Source organism: Rhinoraja longicauda, chromosome 13, assembly GCF_053455715.1.
Source record: "Rhinoraja longicauda isolate Sanriku21f chromosome 13, sRhiLon1.1, whole genome shotgun sequence".
Taxonomy (NCBI): Eukaryota; Metazoa; Chordata; class Chondrichthyes; order Rajiformes; family Arhynchobatidae; genus Rhinoraja; species Rhinoraja longicauda.
In genome coordinates this window covers 44,512,021-44,534,038 of record NC_135965.1, presented here as the reverse complement: position 1 = coordinate 44,534,038, position 22,018 = coordinate 44,512,021, and the positions used below count along the sequence as shown (strand labels likewise).

Genomic DNA, 22,018 nt, shown 5'->3' with positions numbered 1-22,018 from the left:
CTTTTCCTACTTTCACACATGCCCATATAAGGAGTTACTATTGAGAAATAAGATTTTTTTAATCTATTATTCTGCAGCTGCATGGCCTTGCTGCTAACTGCTTCAACATCCAAGCTAACACTACCGAACAAGGCACCCATTGAAGAACAAAGGAACCCTTTAGCGCCTGTCTGTTCCCTTTCACTCCTAAACTAATAACACATTATTTCCCAATGATAACATTGTTCTGCAAACAAGCATCCATTTCACTACTTTCTACTTAAAATAAGTATTCATGTTCTAATAGCTAAAACAACAACAAAAGTAGCCATCTACAACCATCTACAACAAAATATCAATATCTCTAATTAACTGTGCCAGCTAATAGCATCTTTATACAATATAGATTCTCAGGCCCACCAAGTCCACGCTGCCCATCGATCACCCGCGCGCTAGTTCTACGTTATCCCACTGTCGTATCCTGCACACCAAAGAGCAATCTGCAGAAGCCAATTAACCTGCAGACCCACACGTCTTTGGAGTGTGGGAGGAAGCCGGAGAAAACCCATGCAGGCCAGAGGGAGAACGTACAAACTTCGCAGAGACAGCACCGCAGTCAAGATGGAACCTGGGTCTCCGGCGCTGTGAGGCAGCAGCTCTACCACCATGTTACCATTCATCCATGAGCAGCAGCTGAGTGGAAAACAAGAGAGGGGAACATTTTGAGTACTACTGATGCTTTCATGAGTGAAAGAAAAACAAGTTTAATTTTCCAAAATCATCTTTGTCTTTCCATTATGTGCCTATATTAGATATAATATAAAGTGACAAGCAATAAAGATTTGAGGCTGACTCTAATAAGAATAAGGTTGGTGATCTGGATATTTAATTGAATGAGCTGAATGAAACCACTTTAACACGGTGATAGGTTTCAAAAGAGCCTGAACAATGGATACAAGGAATTTATGTAGAATTTCAACAATTGAGTGCATAGAGGCCAAAGTGCCCTTGTGGTGACTAACTCGTGATGTGTAAAATTAACTATTGCTTTTTATTAGTAGATTAATTATCAGTGATCTTAAGTTAAATCATACAATAAAGCATAGAATAAATTCTGATGAAATAGACTGAAGAGAGACTACAAAATGCTGGATTAACTCAGCAGGACAGGCAGCATCTCTGGATAGAAGGAGTGGGTGACATTTCGGGTCAGTCTGAAGAAGGGTCTCGACCCGAAACGTCACCCATTCCATCTCTCCAGAGATGCTGCCTGTCCCGCTGAGTTACTCCAGCACTTTGAGTCTATCTTCGGTTTAAACCACTATCTGCGGTTCCTTCCTACACTGACACTAAGATTCATGAATTTAGCCTACAGTACCTGCAGCTAGATTCTGTTTGCCTTTCAATTTATTTTATGGGGAAACTTGAATTTAAAAAAAAAAATTTTTTTTTGCAGGAAGCCGACAATCTTGCTGAACCTTGGTGTTTCTATGAAAGCGATTATGGTTACATAATGAACACAGCCAAAGGGATTACACAGACAGCAAATGGAATGAGTGTTGAAATTAAACGGAATACCGCATATCCGAAACGGTACAAAGACCAGACACCGACTGTGGAAACCCTCCGGGTCGATGTCACATACTTAAGTGACCATATGTTGAATTTTAAGGTAAGATTCAGGCGGCTGTGTACACCCAAGGGGTTTTGAGAGCATATCGTTAAACAGAAATTGAGCATTACCCTACGGATTAGTTTAGTTTAGAAATACAGCGCAGCGACAGGCCATTCGGCCCACCGAGTCCGCACTGACCAGCGATCCCCACACACTAGCACTATCCTTCACAGACTAGGCACAATTAGCATTTGTTAAACTGCTGTAAGCATGTGGTGCCGTGGTAGAGTTGCACTCTTACAGTGCTGCAGACCCGGGCCCGATCCTGACCACGGATGTTGTCCAGACGGAGTTTGTACCTTCTCCCCGTGACCGCGTGGGTTTTCTCCGGGTGCTCCGGTTTCCTCCCACACTCCAAAGACGTACAGTTTTGTAGGTTAATTGGCTTGGTATAAAATTGTCCCTAGTGTATGTGTGGGGTAGTGTTAGAGTGTGGGGATCGCTGGTCAGTGTGAACTCGGTGGGCCGAGGGGCCTGTTTCCGTGCTGTATCTCGAAAACTAAAACTAAAAAAAACTATACCGAGCCAATTGACCTACAAACCTGTACGTCTTTGCAGTGTGGGAGGAAACCGGAGATCTCTGAGAATACTCAGACAGGTCTCGGGGAGAATGTAGAAACTCCACACAGACGGCACCCGTAGTCGGGATCGAACCCGGGTCTCGGGCGGTGCAAGGCAGCAACTCAACCGCTGCGCCACCGTGCCGCCCCACCCGGTCATTCAGGTGGCACGTTTGCAATTTATCCTCGATAGTTCAAACTGCGTGCTTCAGTTCAAAATGTGAGTTACTACATCGTGTAAACAGTGGAAACCTGATGCAAATGATTTCTACAGGCAGATAGTGGTGATGTGTTGCTCAGTTTTGGATAGATCGCTGGAGCAATGTCGATCTGTCCCATGCAAGCCTTGCCACTGCAGGTTTACACTGCAACAATGACTTTCCCTGTCATTTATTACCACCAAAATATCTGCGAGGAAGCTTGCAACACGTACTAGAGACGAGATGGGAATACGTACTCAGATTCCAGAGTTGGGGACTTAAAAACCAGACATAGGTTTAAGATGAGGGGGGAAAGATTTAATAAGAATCCGAGGGGTGACTTTTTACACAAAGGATGGTGGTCGCATGGAATGAGCTGCCGGAGGAGGTAGTTGAAGCAAGTACTATCGCAACTTTAAGAAACATTTAGACAGGTACATGGATAGGACAGGTTTAGAAGGAAATGGGCCAAACGCAGGCAGGTGGGACTAGTGTAGATGGGGCATGTTGGTTGGCGTGTGCAAGTTGGGCCGAAGGGCCGGTTTCCATGCTGTATGAATCTATGAGACAAAGTGCTAGAGTAACTCAGCGAAGGTATTTATTCACAAAATGCTGGAGTAACTCAGCAGGTCAGGCAGCATCTCAGGAGAGAAGGAATGGGTGACGTTATTGGAAACAGGCCCTTCGACCCAACTTGCCCATGCTGACCAACATGTCCCAGCTACACTAGGCCCACCTGCCTGCGCTTGGTCCACATATTCATACTGCTGGGCTGCAAGCTGCCCAAGCGAAATATGAGGTGCAGTTCCTCCAATTTACGGTGGGCCTCACTATGGCACTGGAGGAGGCCCATGACAGAAAGGTCATATTGAGGCCCACTGGAAATTGGAGCACCTCATATTTCGCTTGGGCAGCTTGCAGAACATTGACTTCTCCAACTTTAGATAGTTCCTCTGTCCCTCTCTCCCCCCCTCCCCCTTCCCAGTTCTCCCTCTAACTTCCTGTCTCCACCTATATCCTTCCTTTGTCCCGCCCCCCTGACATCAGTCCGAAGAAGGGTCTCGACCCGAAACGTCACCCATTCCTTCTCTCCTGAATTGCTGCCTGACCTGCTGAGTTACTCCAGCATTTTGTGAATAAATACCTTTGATTTGTACCAGCATCTGCAGTTATTTTCTTACACTAGAGTAACTCAGCGGGTCAGGCAGCATCTCTGGGAAGGTTCCGACCCGAAACATCGCCTGTGCATAATCATCAGAGACGCTGCCTGACTCGCTGAGTTACTCCAGCACTTGGTGTTTTTATAATTCTAGCTCTAGCTGCCAAAAGCAGAAAACATTGACAGATGCCATCTGTTCATGTCTTGTGCCATTCACAAGGACATTGGTGAGAGGAGCAGATTTAAGCCATTCAGTCAATAAGTCTACTCTGCCGTTCAATCACGGCTGATCTATCTCTCCCTCCTAACACCATTCTCCTGCTGACTCCCCATCATCTCTGATACCCATATTAATCAAAAATCTATCTGTCTCTGCCTTAAAAATATCCATTGATGGCCTCCACAGCCTTGCGCGGCAAAAAATTCCAACAGATTCTCCACCCTCTGACTGAAGAAATTCCTCCTCATCTCCTTTCTAAAGGAACGTCCTTTCATTCTGAGGCTAGGGCCTCTGGTCCTAGACTCTCCCACTAGTGGAAACATCCTCTCCGCATCCACTCTATCTAGGCCTTTTCGGTAGGTTTCAATGAGGTCCCCCCCTCATTACCAGGTTTGGCCATATCAGCAGCATCACTGAAAACCCCTGAAGGACTTTGTGATCAGCAATGAGTAACTCGCCTTCCATTACCCTGGGCTCTCTTCACCCTCGCCATGGGGCTCAGATGAGCAAAGTGACAGAGTCTTCACCGCTTGTGTGGACTGAAGAGCCAAAGAATTCGAAGCGTGCACGTTATCCAAGGTCGGAGCAGTTCACTTGACCGGTGCTGCCGGGGTTAATTTGTACATCATCTATCATGGGTGCACCGTAACTTTGGTGTGATCTGCAGGATGTAGCAATGTAGCAAATTATCGGGGCTATTTCAATAACGTTTCTAATCCAGTGAACTCCAGTAGAACAAGCAAATAGCAAACTGCCGGTGGAACTCGATGTAACTGCTGGTCTGTTCCTGAGCTGCACTTCTCCATGTTCAATATTCCAAAAGCAAATTGCTGGAGGAACTCAGCAGATCAGGCAGCATCTGTGGTGACCAATGGGTAGTCCACGTTACGGGTCAAGGGCATGTCCCACTTAGGCGATTTTAAGGCGACTGCCGGCGACGAGGCTGTCACCGACAGTTCGCCGGGTGTCGCGGGCATGATCGTGAGGAGTCTTCAAAGAATCGTAGTGGATCTCGGCGCGTCGCTGAGAAATCAACCGGAGTGAAATTTCTCGGCGACAGCTGGCTTGTCGCTAGGTATCGTTGCTTATTGCGGGCGCTGTCGCATGCTGTCCCCAGGTTTGCTAGGTTCTCTTAGATGCATTTAGAAGCACGTAATATTAAATTAAGTAAGGTCATTTGAAGATACCATAAAATACTTGTGTTTAACCAATTTATTTACCGTCAGGACGTTTGACAGTTTGACGGTCAGGTAAGTGTGGGAATTTCTGCGATGTTTATGGCCATCAGCGATTACATTTAAAGTAGGCTCCCAACCCAGATATGCAACCCAGAAACCTGATATGCATCTCCCGTACATTTTCAAAGAATGCCCACACTCTGCACAAAAATTCATTTAACCACTTTTAAAATTAAATTTCTTAATACCGCTATTAGTAAATTGGAAGTCAATCCAGTTTATGCCTTGTTACTGTGAAGCTTGGTTTTCAAGTAACCCGGGCAAGATGTTATATTTCAAAACTCGCAAGTAATTACCGACTTGTCAGTGATTTCAGTGAAAATTAGGACGCTGGCGAAGCATTGATAAGCGTGGGAATTTTGCGATATTTCCGAAGACGGTGTAATCTCGACCTGACTCGGCATTGTCGTGGTCATTGTCGTGGTCATTGTCGTGGTCATTGTCGTGGTCATTGTCGTGGTCATTGTCGTGGTCATTGTCGTGGTCATTGTCGTCGGATAAAAGAAAATTTCGGCGATCTGCTACGACTTTGACAGTCGCCGGCAGTCGCCTAAAAAATCGCCTAAAGTGGGACAGGCCCTTCAGGATCCTGAATCTGGAGTCCTTGCCCTTTGCCTTGATTGGGCGGCACGGTGGCGCAGTGGTTGATTTGCTGCCTTGTAACGCCAGAGACCCGGGTTCGATCCTGACTACGGGTGCTGTCTGTACGGAGTTTGTACGTTCTCCCTGCGACTGCTTGGGTTTTCTCCGGGTGCTCCGGTTTCCCCCCACACTCTAAAGACATGTAGGTTAATTGTCTTCGGTAAAAAATGTAAATTGCCCTCAGTGTGTAGGATAATGCTAGTATACGAGGTGATCGCTGGTCGGCACCGACTCAGTGGGCCGAATAGCCTGTTTTCATGCTGCAACTCTAAAGTCTGAAGCCTAACTTGCAGCATCTGCAGTCTTTTATGCCTCCATCTGACCTTTAATTTACAGACCTTTCCAAAGACTCTTAGATATTTTGGGTGAAAAGCCTCCTTCAAGACATAATTTCCCTCCATAGAGAGCGGCACGGTGGCGCAGCGGTAAAGTTGCTGCCTTGCAACGCCAGAGTCTCGGGTTCGATCCTGACTACGGGTGCATTCTCCCTGCGACTGCATGGGTTTTCTCCAGGTTTCCTTCCACATTCAAAGACGTGCAAGTTTGTAGGTTAATTGGCTTATGTAAATTGTTCCGAGTGTGTAGGGTTCAGCTAGTGTTTGGATGATCATTGGTTGGTGCGAATCTGATAGGCTAAAAGGCTGCTTCAATGCTGTATCTCTAAACTAAACCAGGATGCTCCCTGACCTGCTTAATTCCTCCAGTGGTTTGTCTTTTGCTCAAGATTCCCGCAGCTGAAGTCTCTTGTGTCTCCAATTCCAATAGACAATAGGTGCAGGGGTAGGCCATTTGGCCTTTCGAGCCAGCACCACCATTCAATGTGAGCATGGCTGATCAAGCTCAACCAGTACCCCGTTCCTGCCTTCTCCCCATACCCCCTGACAACCACAACAACCTGACTGCGGGCAAGGACAGCGGGAGAAGGGAAAGACATTGTGGCCTTCCATCACAGTGAGGAGAGAGAGGACTGGAGGAGACTCACTGTGATGGATGTTTCTTTGATGGATGTTTCTTTTTTTGTGTGTTTTTTGGGGTTGGGTAATTTTAATGCCTATTTAATGCTTTTATTGTTGGACTGTGTTTTGGGGGTTTTGGGGTTGTGTAATTTGAATGCCTATTTAATGCTTTTATTGTTGGACTGTGGGTGACCGAATTTCGTCCAATATTGGATGACAAATAAAGCTATCTTGAACTTGATCTCTTGATCTAGCTCTCTCTTGAATGCATTCAGAGAATTGGCCTCCACTGCCTTCTGAGGCAGAGAATACTAAAACATACAAAAGTACTCAACGTACATTACGGAAATACATAATACAATACGTAAGGTACTCTTAAATTGTCCCTCAACACTATTCTGGCCATATCAACATCGTGTGACATGTGAAATCACATGTACGTACGGTTTTTGTTAAGAAAGGGCGTAGCGGTAGAGTTACTGCCTTACAATGCCAGAGACCCGGGTTCGATCCTGACTACGGGTGCTGTCTGTAGGGAGTTTGTACGTTCTCCCCGTGACATGCGTGGGTTTTCCCCGGGATCTTCGGTTTCCTTCCACACTCCAAAGACGTACAGGTTGTGGGTGAATTGGCTTGGTGGAAATGTAAAATTGTCCCTAGTGTGTGTGGGGTAGTGTTAGTGTGCAAGGATTGCTGTTCAGTGTGCACTCGGTGGGCCGAAGTGCCTGTTTCCGTGCTGTATCTCTAAACTAAACTAAACTAGAGCTAATGAATCCTTTTTATTTAGAAGAAAGAATGTTGACCTGGATATGGAGATTAATTCAAATACTGCAAATGTAGAAATAATAGCTGGGAAGGCAGGGGACCGAGCTCTGCTAATGAAACATTAACTCTTTCTCCCTTCACCTGCCTAAGCTACTGTGCACTTTCAGCAACTTCTGTTTATTATCGAGAGCAAAATTATGACCCTTGAAAGGAAATGAGGAGGGATTTCTTTAGTCAGAGGGTGGTGAATCTGTGCAATTCATTGCCACAGACGTCTGTGGAGGCCAAGTCATTGGGTATTTTTAAGGCAGAGATTGACAGCTTCTTGATTAGTACGAGTGCCAAGGGTTATGGGGAGAAGGCAGGAGAATGGGGTTGAGAAGGAAAGATAGATCACCCACGATTGAATGGTTGAATAGACCTGATGGGCCGAATGGTCGAAATCTGCTCCTAGGAACTGAGAAACTTATGAACTTTTGCATCCTAAACTGCTGGAGCATGTCACAATAAGTTTAGACAAGCTGATATTTGATAAATCTCCTCTTCTTCTTCTGCCTTAGGCTCCTCTAGGGAGCAGAGGCCATTGACAAATGTCCTCCACCTCACTCGGTTGTTGGCAGTTCTTTCGAGATCTCCCCTAGTTGAGCCCACTCCCAGACATTTCTGCCCGGACACCTTATGATAAATGCTAATATTTAATAAATGATAAATAAACCACTGTTATTTCCCCAGATTTTTGATCCCCTGGAAAAGCGGTTTGAGGTTCCAATCCAATTAAATATTCCCAACACGACTCTCGGAAATAGTGCTTCAAGGCTTTATGACGTTGAATTTGTCAATAATCCTTTTGGGATACAAGTCAAACGAAAGAATACTGGAACAATAATGTAAGTGCTTGATTTTCTGATTTATTACATTTCTGTGGAGGTAGTAACTCCTCAGAGCCAAATGGTGAGGAATTGTAAACAATCCTGTATAGCAAAACAATTTGAAAGTAATACTTCTTCCAAAATAAACAACTCGAATAATATCTGGAACTAAACTCTCAGCACAGGAGAGAGATCGAAAAACCTTGTGGCCTGGTTTCAAGACAGCAACCTAGGCCTCAATATCAACTAGACAACAGGGTTGATTGTGGAGGGTATGAACAACAATGGACCTGCTCCAGAGATGGTCAAGGGCTTTGAAGTTCTTAGACACAAGAAGATGGCGGCACGGTGGCATAGCGGTAGAGTTACCACCTCACAGCGCCAGAGACCCGGGTTTTATCCTGACTGCGGGCGCTTGTCTATACGGAGTTTGTATGTTCTCCCCGTGACCTGCGTGGGTTTTCTCCGAGATCTCGGATTTTCTTTGAGATCTCCGGTTCCCTCCCACACTCCAAAGACATACAGGTTTGTGGATTAATTGGCTTGGTATAAATGTAAAAATTGTCCCTAGTGTGTGTAGGATGGTGTTAGTGTGCGGGGATTGTGTGGTCGCTGCGGACTCGGTGGGCCGAAGGGCCTATTTCCGCACTGTATCTCTAAACTAAACTAAATTAAATTGTGTTTATTAATAAGATGATTCAAATTTTGAATGTGTTCTTTTAGTCAGTGAGGTGCCACGGTGATGGTGTTGACTCCATGTTGACCTGATCCATTAGTTCTCCAAGATAGCCCATCACAACTGTGGAATTCATTGCCACAGAAGGCTGTGGAGGCCAAGTCAATGGAATTTTCTAAGGCGGAGATGGACAGATTCTTGATTAGTGCGGGTGTCAGAGGTTATGGGGAGAAGGCGGGAGATTGGGGTTGAGAGGGAAAGGTAGAACAGCCATGATTGAATGGCAGAGTAGACTTGATGGGCAGAATGGCCTAATTCTGCTTCTAGAACCTATGAATTTATGAACAGCCTACATCCAAAAGCCACTGCAAAGACATACCAGTTGTTTCTATAACCTCTTTTCCCCCAAATCCATAACACCACCACAGATAAAGTGTGTAGGAAGGAACCGGCAATGCTGGTTTAAACCGAAGATAGTCACAAAATGCTGGAGTAACTCAGCAGACAGGCAGCATCTCTGGAGAGAAGGAATGGGGGATGGTTTGGGTCAAGACCCTTCTTCAACCTGAAAGTCAGGGGAGAGGGAAACGAGAGATATGGAAGGGTAAGGTGTGAAAATGAGACATCAAAGGGGACGCAGATCAAGGAAAACATAGAATAGATCATTTTTTGCTGGGGGGAAGGTGATAATGAGGCATACAGTGTAAAATTTAATCAGGAAGACAGTCAGACTGGTCGGAGAACTAGGATGGGGGAGGGATGGAGAGAGGGGGAAACCAAGGGTTTCTTGAAGTTAGAGAAGTCAATATTCATACCTCTGGTTGTAAGTGCCCAATTGAAATATGAGGTTCTGTTCCTCCAATTTGCGTTGGGCCTCACTCTGACAGTGGGCGCCACCACAATCTCTGATCAGTCTGAAGGAGGTTCTGGACCCGAAGGTCACCCATTCCTTCTCTCCAGAGATGCTGCCTGTCCCGCTGAGTTACTCCTCCAGCTTTTTGTGTCTTATCTTTGGTTTAAAGCAGTTGTGCAGTTGCTTCCGACACCACAATCTCTTGGCCTTGCTCACCGTCTTATTCTTCCTCTGCACTCATGAGTGCATCCCTGTTCTCTGAACTGTTCTGGTGCCATTCCAAAATTCTCTAGCAACTAGGACAAGACATGTTAAATACATTCATTGCTGTCTGATGAACCATGAGTGATTACTGATAAATCGACTGCAGATTTAAGGGCATTTCACACAAAAACACACCAATATTCCTTGGAGTCGTAGAGTGATGCAGTGTGGAAACAGGCCCTTCGGCCCAACTTGCCCACACCGGCCAACAATGCCCCAGCTACACTAGTCCCACCTGTCCGCAATTGGCCCATATCCCTCCAAACCTGTCCTATCCATGTACCTGTCTCACTGTTTCATAAACTTTGGGATAGTCCCAGCCTCAACTATCTCCTCGAGCAGCCTGTTCCATACACCCACCACACTTTGTGTCCAAAAAAAAAGTCACCCCTCAGATTCCTATTAAATCTATTCCTATTAAATCTTTTCCTCTTCACCTTAAACCTATGTCCTCTGGTTTATTGCTCCGTCCTCTGGCTTCTGCTGTTCCTGTGACTCTATTTAAATACTTCACCCTGATTCTCGCCTAAGCTGGATTGGAAACCTTGTTAATTGTGCTCAATTACAAATGGCGTTGGTTGAATTAAATGTGAAATGCAGAGGAATCTGGTGTTTTATTTTCCAACAGCTGGAATTCTCAGGCGCCTGGCTTCACGTTTACTGATCAGTTCATTCAAATCAGCAACCTGCTGCCTTCAAAGTTTATTTATGGTTTTGGAGAAACGGAGCATGCCAGTTTCCAACACGATCTGAACTGGAATACGTGGGGAATGTTTGCCAAGGACCAACCGCCGGGTGTAAGTTTGGGAAGTTTATTTCCTCGGTTGTGTTTTATTACTGACTTCAACTGTTGTGAAAAATTGGATTAGCCCAGCCACACATCAAGCCTAGGATTCAGCGTAGTAAGTCAAGGTGAATCCAATTGCTGAACGTTTTATGGTGAAGAGCAACAGAACCCATTCACATATAAATCACGGAGGTTTTGATTTACTGTAACGTTTTATCTCCCTCATCCAGAACCATTGTCTGCAAAACCGTGACGCTGACGATTGATACAAAAGTTCACTTTGCTCGATGGTAGAATGCAGGCTTGTGCATGGAAAACAAGTGTGCTAGTGATTGACAACTCACTGGTGTCGGGCCAGTGATCATAACTTTCTTAATCTCCTTTCTGAAGTGGAATCTAGGCCACTAGGGTGGCATGGTGGCGCAGTGGTAGGGTGGCATGATGGCGCAGTGGTAGGGTGGCATGATGGCGCAGTGGTAGGGTGGCATGGTGGCACAGTGGTAGGGTGGCATGGTGGCACAGTGGTAGGGTGGCATGGTGGCACAGTGGTAGGGTGGCATGGAGGCACAGTGGTAGGGTGGCATGGTGGCACAGTGGCAGGGTGGCATGATGGCACAGTGGTAGGGTGGCATGGTGGCACAGTGGCAGGGTGGCATGGTGGCAGGGTGGCATGATGGCACAGTGGTAGGGTGGCATGGTGGTGCAGTGGTAGGGTGGCATGGTGGTGCAGTGGTAGGGTGGCATGGTGGCACAGTGGTAGGGTGGCATGATGGCACAGTGGTAGGGTGGCATGGTGGCACAGTGGTAGGGTGGAATGGTGGCACAGTGGTAGGGTTGCATGATGGCACAGTGGTAGGGTGGCATGGTGGCGCAGTGGTAGGGTTGCTGCCAGAGACACGGGTTCGATCCTGACTATGGGTGCTGTCTGTACGGAGTTTGTACGTTCTGCCCGTGACCTGCGTGGGTTTTCCCCGGGTGCTCGGTTTCCTCCCACACTCCAAAGACGTACAGATTTGTAGGTTAATCAGTTTCGGTAAAGATTGTAAATTGTCCCTAGTATGTAGGATGATGTAAGTGTATGGGAATCGCTGGTCACCACAGACTCAGTGGGTCGAAGGGCCTGTTTCCACGCTGCATCTCTAAACTACTGACTTAGCAGAAGTTATTCTTTATTGGCAATAATTGCGTTTAGATTACAAAATTCTCGGAACTGTTAGTATCTGAATGCTCTGAACGACATTCAAAATGCTGGAATAACTCAGCAGGACAAGCAGCATCTCTGGAGAGAAGGTATGGGTGACGTTTTGGGTCGAGACCCTTTGTCATCCACCCCTTCTCTCCAAAGAAGGATGAGAGGCTGAGAGGGGATCTTATCGAAACGTATAAGATTATTAAGGGGTTGGACACGTTAGAGGCAGGAAACATGTTCCCAATGTTGGGGGAGTCCAGAACAAGGGGCCACCGTTTAAGAATAAGGGGTAGGCCATTTAGAACGGAGATGAGGAAAAATATTTTCAGTCAGAGAGTTGTGAATCTGTGGAATTCTCTGCCTCAGAAGGCAGTGGAGGCCAATTCTCTGAATGCATTCAAGAGAGAGCTAGATAGAGTCTTAAGGATAGCGGAGTCAGGGGGTATGGGGAGAAGGCAGGAACGGGGTACTGATTGAGAATGATCAGCCATGATCACATTGAATGGCGGTGCTGGCTCGAAGGGCCGAATGGCCTCCGCCTGCACCTATTGTCTATTGTCTATAAGATGCTGCCTGTCCCGTTGAGTTACTCCAGCATTTTGGGTCTATCTTTGGTGTAAACTAGCATCTACACACAGTCCACTTTAGTTTGTTGTCAGGTGTAGGAAGGAACTGTAGTTGCTGGTTTACACCAAAGATAGACACAAAATGCTGGAGTAACTCGGCGGGACAGGCATCACCTCTGGAGAAAAGGAATGGGTGACGTTTCAGGTCGAGACCTGCAGATGGGGGTCACCCGTTCCTTCTCTCCAGAGATGCTGCTTGTCCCGCTGAGTTACTCCAGCATTGTGTGTCTATCTACGGTGTCAACCAGCATCTGCAGTTCCGTCCCACACAATATATCCATATATCTCTGGTCCCCCTCTCCCCTGACTGTTGGTCCGAAGAAGGGTCTCGACCTGAAACGTCACCCATTCCTTCTCTCCAGAGGTGCTGCCTGTCCCGCTGAGTTCTTCCAGCATTTTGTGTCTATCTTTAGTTTGTTGTCATTTGTTTGCGGTATAGTGAAAAGCTTAGTTTAGTTTAGAGATACAGAGTAGAAAGAGGCCCTTCGGCCCATCGAGTCCGCACTGACCAGCGATCCCCGCACGCTAACACTATCCTACACACACCTGGGACAATTTACATTTATACCAGGCCAATTAACCTGCAAACCTGTACATCTTTGGATTTGGGTGACAAATATAGTTCAAGGCAGGAAAGGAACTGAAAGTCAATCTATCAACCTTGAGATTTAAAAGCAATGAAAAGTTTGACGTTTGCCTTGGGAATGCAGAAATATTGAAGTGGAAAACAACTGTAATTTAAGATGAAAAATTCAAAATGGGTGGGAAAGGTTGATTCTTGAAGCAGTGATGTATATACTGCAGCAAAAATATGTCATCTAATGTCAGATCAGAAACAGGTTGACCAGGAAATATCTCCTATAACGTCCACTTTCATGGGCTCATGGAAACACAATAAATGAAACTGGGTTTTGGTGTTATTGAAAATGTCCCTTTGAGATTGCAGTCATTTTAATAACAGCCATCTGAATTCTGTTCTGGTTACACAAAGGCAGTGAGGGATGTGTTACTGTGATCACTGTGTATACACTGAACGTGTGGTTCATTCCTTGGAGTCAAATAGCATCATTTGGTAATAGATTCTCATACTAATTACACTTTGGTTGTCCCAGCCAAACTTTAGACTTTTTACTCGAGATCTGTGAGGAAACTGGCCTTTCGGCCCACCGAGTCCGCACTAACCTACCCACGCTAGGGCCAATTTAACAACTCCCCGAAGCCAATTAGCCTGCAAACCTGTACGCCTTTGGTGCGTAGGAGGAAATTGGAGCCCCCGGGGAAAGCCCACACAGGTCACGGGGAGAATGTACAGACAGCACCCTTAGTCAGGATCGAACCAGGGTCTCTGGCGCTGCAAGACAGCAACTCTACCGCTGCGCCACCGTGCCGCTCACTGACAATTAAAATATCTCTCCTTTAGTAGAGCGGAAAAATACCATTTAAATACATTTTCTGTCAAAGGGTAAATGGTATATTAAAATAAACTCTAGTTTAGTTTAGAGACACAGCATGAAAACAGGCCCTTCGGCCCATCCATTCCATACTGAACACCGATCGCCTATTCACACCAGTTCTATATTATCCCACTTTCTCGTCGACTCCCTTTCTCGTAGACTGAGGGCAATTTTTTTTAGAGGTCAATTAACCTACAAACCCGCACATCTTTGGGATGTGGGAAGAAGCCCTTGCGGTCACGGGGAGAACGTACGAACTCCAGACGGGCAGCACCCGAGGTCAGGATTGAACCCGGGTCTCTGGCGCTGTGAGGCAGCGGCTCTGCCAGCTGTGCCACCGTGCCGCCCCAACGTGATCTGTATTTAATAAAAACATCAATATGTTGCAGTGTAATGTAAATTATGAATAACGGTTCATTTATGATTCTCCCGTAGGTACTGTCGAATGTCCCTGATTGGCGAATGCAGCCAATTTACGCTTTAATAAGTTCAAAATATTGCTGTTATCAAGTGCCTTGCAGCACGTCTCCAGATCATTATCCAACACGAGACGATATGTTGATTTTACACGGAGAATTCTATGTCTTTCTCAATTGCACAGAAGCAGTGAATTATTAATGAGTTAAATCAATTAAATCAGCGGATTAAAAATTGGAAATAAGCCATAAAGTGCTAAGGTATGCACCACGACATCCTAGAGTGTAGAAAGGAACATGTGAATGGTACAATGAGCTGTTCAGCTGAACTCTCAGAGAGGTCTGGTGAAGTAATTTTCGGATGGCGGGAACATTGCAGACAGGGCACAGCGGTGGAGTTGCTGCCTTCTAGCGCAAGAGACCCGGGTTCGATCCTGACTACGGGTGCTGTCTGTACGGAGTTTGTACAATTTTCCCTGTGACCACATGGGTTTCCTCCCACATTCCAGAGACTTGCAGGTTTGTCATTTAGAAATTGGCTTCTGTAAATTGTTCCGAGCGTGTAGGGAAGAACTAGCATACGTATAATTGCTGGTCGGCTCGGACTTGGTGGGCCACAGGGCCTGTTTCCAAGATGTATCTCTAAGCTAAACTTTCTAAATGTTGAGAGAGTTTAAAAAAAGCTTGTGTTGTAGTGGCCATCAAGTAAGTACTCAGGGGATAGACACAAAATGCTGGAGTAACTCAGCAGGACGGGCAGCATCCCTGGAGAGAAGGAATGGCTGATGTTTCAGGTCGAGACCCTTCTTCAGACAGAGTCAGGCGAAAAGGAAGCTTGAGATGTGGAAGTGTACGCAGACAATGTAAGGTGTGAAAATGACAGATCAAAGCAGATGGTGATCAAGGAAATGTAGCATGGTTCATTGTTGGCTGAGGGAAAGGTGACAACGGGGCATCCAAACAGTAAAAATAACCAGGAGGGCAGAGAAACTAGTCGGAGAACCAGGGTGGGGAGGGATGGGGAGAGTGGGGGAAAGCAAGGGTTACTAGAAGTTGGAGAAATCAATATTCATACCACTGGATTGTAAGATGCCCAAGCGAAATATGATGTGCTGTTCCTCCAATTTGAACTGGGCCTCACTCTGTCAATGGAGAAAGCCTAGGACAGAAAGGTCAGTGTGAGAGTGGGGGGGAGTTATAGTGTTTGGCAAACGGGGAGATCAGGTAGGTCTAGGAGGACTGAGCGGAGGTGTTGAGTGAAACGATCGCCGAGTCTGCGCTTGGTCTCGCCGATATATAAGAGAGTTGATGGTTGTGGTTGGAAGCTCAGAGAGGGGGGATTTTGGATGGTGGACAATGTGAGGGGGGGATGGGTGTCAGGAGCAACTTGTGCTCTTGGTCCTAAGTGTGTGATTCTACTCTTTGCATCCACGTTAACCAGAGGTAGGACAGACTTGGATTGGCTTTTCTGGTTGAGGGAAGACCCTGATAAAAAACGAATTCTCCAAATACTCAGCTGCCAGGAGTAGAATGGAGACAATGGAACAAATGATTCGGGTCAGTGACCTTTCCCATGAAAAATAATGTTGATGTGGATGAATTTCTAGCCAATGGATTCCAATTTAACACCAATATGTTTAGTTTAGTTTAGAGATACAGCGTGGAAACAGGCCCAACGGCCCACTGAGTCCGTACCGACCAGCGATCCCCGCCCACCAACACTATCCTACACACATTGATTTATTCACAAAATTTCTTCAGTCTGAAGAAGGGTCTCGACCCGAAACGTCACCCATTCCTTCTCTCCCGAGATGCTGCCTGACCTGCTGAGTTACTCCAGCATTTTGTGAATAAATCGATTTGTACCAGCATCTGCAGTTATTTTCTTATACTATCCTACACACACTAGGGACAATTTACAATTTTGCCAAGCCAATTAACCTACAAACATGTACGTCTTTGGAGTGTTGGAGGAAACCGGAGCACCCGGAGAAAACCCACGCAGGTCACGGGGGGAACGTACAAACTCCGTGGTCGGGATCGAACCCGGGTCTCTGGGGCTAAGAGGCAGCAACTCTACCACTGCGCCACCAGGCTTGTGACACCGTGAGTGTTCTTTATACGAATAAAATGAAAAGACTTGCTACAACTCTTCTCTTTAATATATATTCACAGTATAAAATGAACAGCTATGGGAGCCATCCCTTTTATATGGGTCTTGAGGATGAAATCAAAGCACATGGTGTACTATTATTGAACAGCAACGCGATGGGTAAGTTAATCTGTCTTTCTGATTTTTCTTTGAAGAATATATTTCATCATTTCCAGCTTCATTTTTTGCATCAAAATCCAAACAGCAATGCAATCCTAGTAAAACATGCTAAGAATATAAACATAATTTTTTTAAGGCATAGATAGATTCTTGATTAGTACGGGTGTCAGGGGTTACGGGGAGACTGATTAATGGGCAAACACTGCATCGCAGGACAGCTACTTATAAAAATAGGCTGCTATGTTCGACTCAAGCCTCTAATTCACAGGTCATCGGCTTCACCTGGCAATGATGTGCCTTGGGCAACCTTGAGCTCACATGTACATTAATTAGATCTTGAATCGTAGGTTTACTAGGTTAATTCCCGGAATGGTGGGACTGTCATATGTTGAAAGACAGGAGCGACTAGGCTTGTATACACTGGAATTTAGAAGGATGAGAGGAGATCTTATCGAAACGTATAAGATTATTAAGGGGTTGGACACGTTAGAGGCAGGAAACATGTTTCCAATGTTGGGCGAGTCCAGAACAAGGGGCCACAGTTTAAGAAAAGGGGTAGGCCACTTAGAACTGAGATGAGGAAAAACTTTTTCAGTCAGAGTTGTGAATCTGTGGAATTCTCTGCCTCAGAAGGCAGTGGAGGCCAATTCTCTGAACGCATTCAAGAGAGAGCTAGATAGAGCTCTTAAGGATAACGGAGTCAGGGGGTACGGGGAGAAGGCAGGAACGGGGTACTGATTGAGAATGATCAGCCATGATCACATTGAATGGCGGTGCTGGCTCGAAGGGCCGAATGGCCTCCTCCTGCACCTACCGTCTATTGTCTAAGGCAGGAGAATGAGGTTGAGAGGGCAAGATTGATCAGCCACGATTGAATGACGGGTACACTTGATGGGCCGAATGGCCTAATTCTGCTCCTATCACTTATGAAAATTCTACGTTTACATATATTTTATTTTATAAACTTTGTTTCTCGGTTAGTGGTTTAGTGGTACATTGAGCGTGTGGACCGAACGGACTTTGGTCTTTGAATAATGGCTCCAAAAATGGCAGCGCCTGCATGTGTTGTATATGCGGAAATAATTTTACTGTGCCGTTGCTTAATTAGTTTAGTTTAGAGACAGAGCGCAGGAACGGGCCTTTCGACCCACCGAGTCTGCACCGACCAGCGATCCCCACACACTATTCTTGGTACAGTTTACATTTCCACCAAGCCAATTAACCTACAAACCCCCACGTCTTTGGAGTGTGGGAGGAAACTGAAGATCTCGAAGAAAGCCCACGCAGGTCACGGGGAGAAGGTACAAACTCCGTACAGACAGCACCCGTAGTTGGGATCGATCCCCGGGGTCTCTGGTGCTGTAAGGCAGCAACTCTACCGCTGTGCCACTGTGCCACACTTATATATGCAAGAATAATTTCACTGTGCAGTTGCCTATGTAACAAATAAAGCACTATGGAACCAGTGTTTATTGAAAAGTGCCGGCAACCGTCAGTATAAAAGATGAAGCACATTTTAATAAATTAGTTTCTGTCCTATGAGTAAATAACACTAGAGAAACCTAACGACAATAAATAATTGACGCCAGGTCAACTTAGCTGGCTTCATATATTCACGTTATCATCTAAAGGTCTGTGTGGACTTTAATTCTGCTTTGATTTTCTGATTTTTATGGCCATGAAAGTAGTCAATACAGATATCAAAGTTAATTGCCACAAACCGATAAACACCTCATGAAGCAAAGAATTACCAGCCGATGATAATCAGGAGGTTAAAGATGCAAAACATTAAAGTTTCCATTGATCATTCATAAACCGATCACATGAAAGGCGTTGGGACGATTGCTTGCTCACACGGTCCATGAAATGCATTCAACAAATGCGACTTGCACTGGGGAGCAGCGGTGCGGTTGCATCCCACACTCACGAGTTCGTCAGTTCTAGAATTGAGCAGAATTAGGCCATTCGGCCCATCAAGTCTCCTCCACCAATAAATCATGGCTTATCTACCTATCCCTTTCAACCCCATTCTCCTGCCTTCTCCCCGCCACCCCGGACACCCTGACTAATCAAGAAATTCTGGGTCATGGCCTCCAAACCACAGTTACTGAATACAAAACAACAACTTTTTTTTAGAGATACAGTGCGGAAACAGGCCCTTCGGCCCACCGAGTCGGAGCCGCCCAGCGATCCCCACAAATTAACACTATCCTACACACACTAGGGACAATTTTTACATTTTACCCAGTCAATTAACCTACATACCTGCACGTCTTTGGAGTGTGGGAGGAAACGGAAGATCTCGGAGAAAACCCACGCAGATCACGGGGAGAACGTACAAACTCCGTACAGACGGCGCCCATAGTCAGGATCGAACCTGAGTCTCAGGCGCTGTATTCGCTGTAAGGCAGCAACTCTACCGCTGCGCCACAGTGCCGCCCGGTAACTTTGTAGGCGACTATTTGCATACCTTGGGTATGCGGGTAAAGAATTTCACTGCGACTTGTCACGTGTGCCAATAAAGTGTTCATGCAAATGGGAATAATTTTTGAAGTTGTTCAATTCGGGTGAGTGTTGGGTCCAGACTGTGTAATGTGCCTGGTCAGAAGATGACATGTTGAGCTCAGTCGGATAGAGGAATCAGATTGGGAGTGGGACCCAATTAGAGAGAAGTTACAATTTGAGGTACGACAGAGAGGTAAATTGCCCCACGGGGACAATTAAAGTGTTTTGAACTTGAACTTGAACTTGAACCAGGAGCTCAGGAAGGGCGACACAATTGTGCAGGTGGATAAGTGATGGTCTCGGTATCATGTTTGGCACAGACATCGAGGGCCAAAGGGCCTGTTCTTGTGCTGTGGTCCAAGTTCCAATCAGAGACATGTACAACCAAAAGTTCGGGACTACATTTTGCACCTAATGAAGTTCAAAGGTCATGAGGAGAAGGCAGGAGAATGGGTTTTGAGAGGGAAAGATAGATCTGCCATGATTGAATGGCGGAGTAGTCTCGATGGGCCGAATGGCCAATTTCTGCTCCTGTGACTTATGGACATATGGAGTTGTTTTACTACTTAATTACTCCATGCTCCCTAGTATTGAGGAGACTGCACTATGGACAGTGAACACGATATATTCATTTGTCCAAGAAACTCACTGTTTTACTAATGTAAGCCTTGGGACCAGTTCCATCAGCATCTGCAGCACTTTGCTTTAGTATGAAATAATGTTTATTTGCTTGGCCAATACTTGATCCAGGGAGACACTCTTAATAACCAGCAATAGTTTAGTTTATTATTGTCACGTGTACTGAGGTGAAAAACTTTTGTTTGTGTGCTATCCAGTCAAAGAAAGTACATGAATAAAGTCAAGTTGTCCACAGTGTACAGTTAAAGGATAAAGGGCTGAGATTGAGATACTTTTATTGACAAGTCAATAGACAATAGGTGCATTCGGCCCTTCGAGCCAGCACCACCATTCAATGTGATCATGGCTGATCATTCTCAATCAGTACCCCATTCCTGCCTTCTCCCCATACCCCCTGACTCTGCTATCCTTAAGAGCTCTATCTAGCTCTCTCTTGAATGCATTCAGGGAATTGGCCTCCACTGCCTTCTGAAGCAGAGTCACAGTGAGATGCTTTGTTCTGCACACCTAGGCACACAAAGAGTCGCCACATAGAGGGTGCCGACGACTTACAAAGTACCCTTTATTTTTGCCCCAAAGGGTCCCCCCTCAGTTCAACATTTAGTTGGAAGGGTAGAACATTGAGTGCGAGATGTAACATTAAAGTCTGTTTGAAGATAGTTCAGAGGTCTCTGTGGAGGTAGATTGGAGGTCAGGGTTGCACTCTAGCTGATGAGAGGACCATTCAGTTGCCTGAAAGGAAGGAGATGGCTGGAGGCCACCAAGAGCCTGGGACTTGCCTGGTACAGACACCGCTCGCAAGAACCAGAGTGTGGACTTGGAAAATGGCGCCAAAACATGCCGTCTCCTGCAGGCGGAGCGGTAGATTATGCCTTTACACTTGCTAATCGGGGATCGGACGTATGGTGATCCTCTGCTGGACTGTTTGTAAGGAGAATAATTTCGCTGTGTTAACAATTAACATGTACTGCAATAAAAAGCACTATTGACTTAACTGCATGGAAGAAACTGTCCCTGAATCTAGAGGTATGTGTTTTCAAACGTTTCTGCTTTCTCTGTATATCTGCACTAATTCTGTAACTATATCCATTTTGCTCCAGACGTGACGCTTCAGCCAACTCCTGCTCTCACCTATCGCACCATTGGAGGAATCCTAGATTTTTATATGGTTCTTGGCCCAACTCCGGAAGAAGTGGTCAAACAGTACACATCAGTAAGTATCTATTTCCCTCAGCTGAAAGACAATAAGCCGGGAGTATGGATTTCGAGGGGAGTTGAGAATGCTTTGTTATATTTGCTGATGGTGGGCCTATGGATGAACTGGTAGAGATGATGGGGTAGCTTGCAAATCTCAAAGTTACAAAGTACCCAGGTTAAGACAAAAGGTGCTGTAACCTCACAAGGCTGCTGACTTAGATCAGGAAAAGAAGAACTGGCCATGTTAATTCTGCAAGGACACTCATTTTTATTATTAGTTTAGTTTAGAGATACAGCACGGAAACAGGCCCTTCAGCCCACCGGGTCCGCGCCGACCAGCGATCCCCGCACATTAGCATTATCCTATACACACTAGGGACATTTTTTACATTCACCAAGCCAATTAACGTACATACCTGTACGTCTTTGGAGTGCGGGAGGAAACCGAAGATCTCGGAAAAAACCCACCTGGTCACGGGGAGAACGTACAAACTCTGTACAGACAGCAACCGCAGTTGGGATCGAACCCGGGTCTCCGGCGCTGCATTCGCTGTAAGGCAGCAACTCTACCGCTGCGCCATCGTGACCGTCCCTGTTATTATATTTCTATGGTTCTATAAAGCAAATACAAATATTGCAAAATAATTCAGTTTCAACCGATTTTATTCAAAGCCAGTATTCATCGCTAATTTTAAATTACTCCCCAATCAAAAGGATCGAGAAAGCATCTACAAATTTTGCAAAAGAATTTAGTGTGAAGACTCAACAAATTTTACTCAAAACCAGTATTTGTTGTAAGTTTATATGAATAAGTTTAAATTACTTGCCAATTGAAGGGCTTTCTTGGCTATTTCAGGAGGGCATTAAGAGTTTACCA

General features: G+C 45.7%; 1 protein-coding gene across 1 annotated transcript in view; it reads left to right on the top strand.

Moving 5' to 3' along the window:
• The window catches only part of si (sucrase-isomaltase), a 265,194-nt gene that overhangs the window by 187,797 nt on the left and 55,379 nt on the right, over positions 1-22,018 (top strand). Inside the window, exons 28-32 of the mRNA XM_078410873.1 lie at positions 1,436-1,651; positions 8,127-8,281; positions 10,685-10,853; positions 16,704-16,800; positions 21,045-21,157. Coding sequence (XP_078266999.1) covers positions 1,436-1,651; positions 8,127-8,281; positions 10,685-10,853; positions 16,704-16,800; positions 21,045-21,157 — 750 coding nt within the window. The remainder of the gene's footprint in view (positions 1-1,435; positions 1,652-8,126; positions 8,282-10,684; positions 10,854-16,703; positions 16,801-21,044; positions 21,158-22,018) is intronic.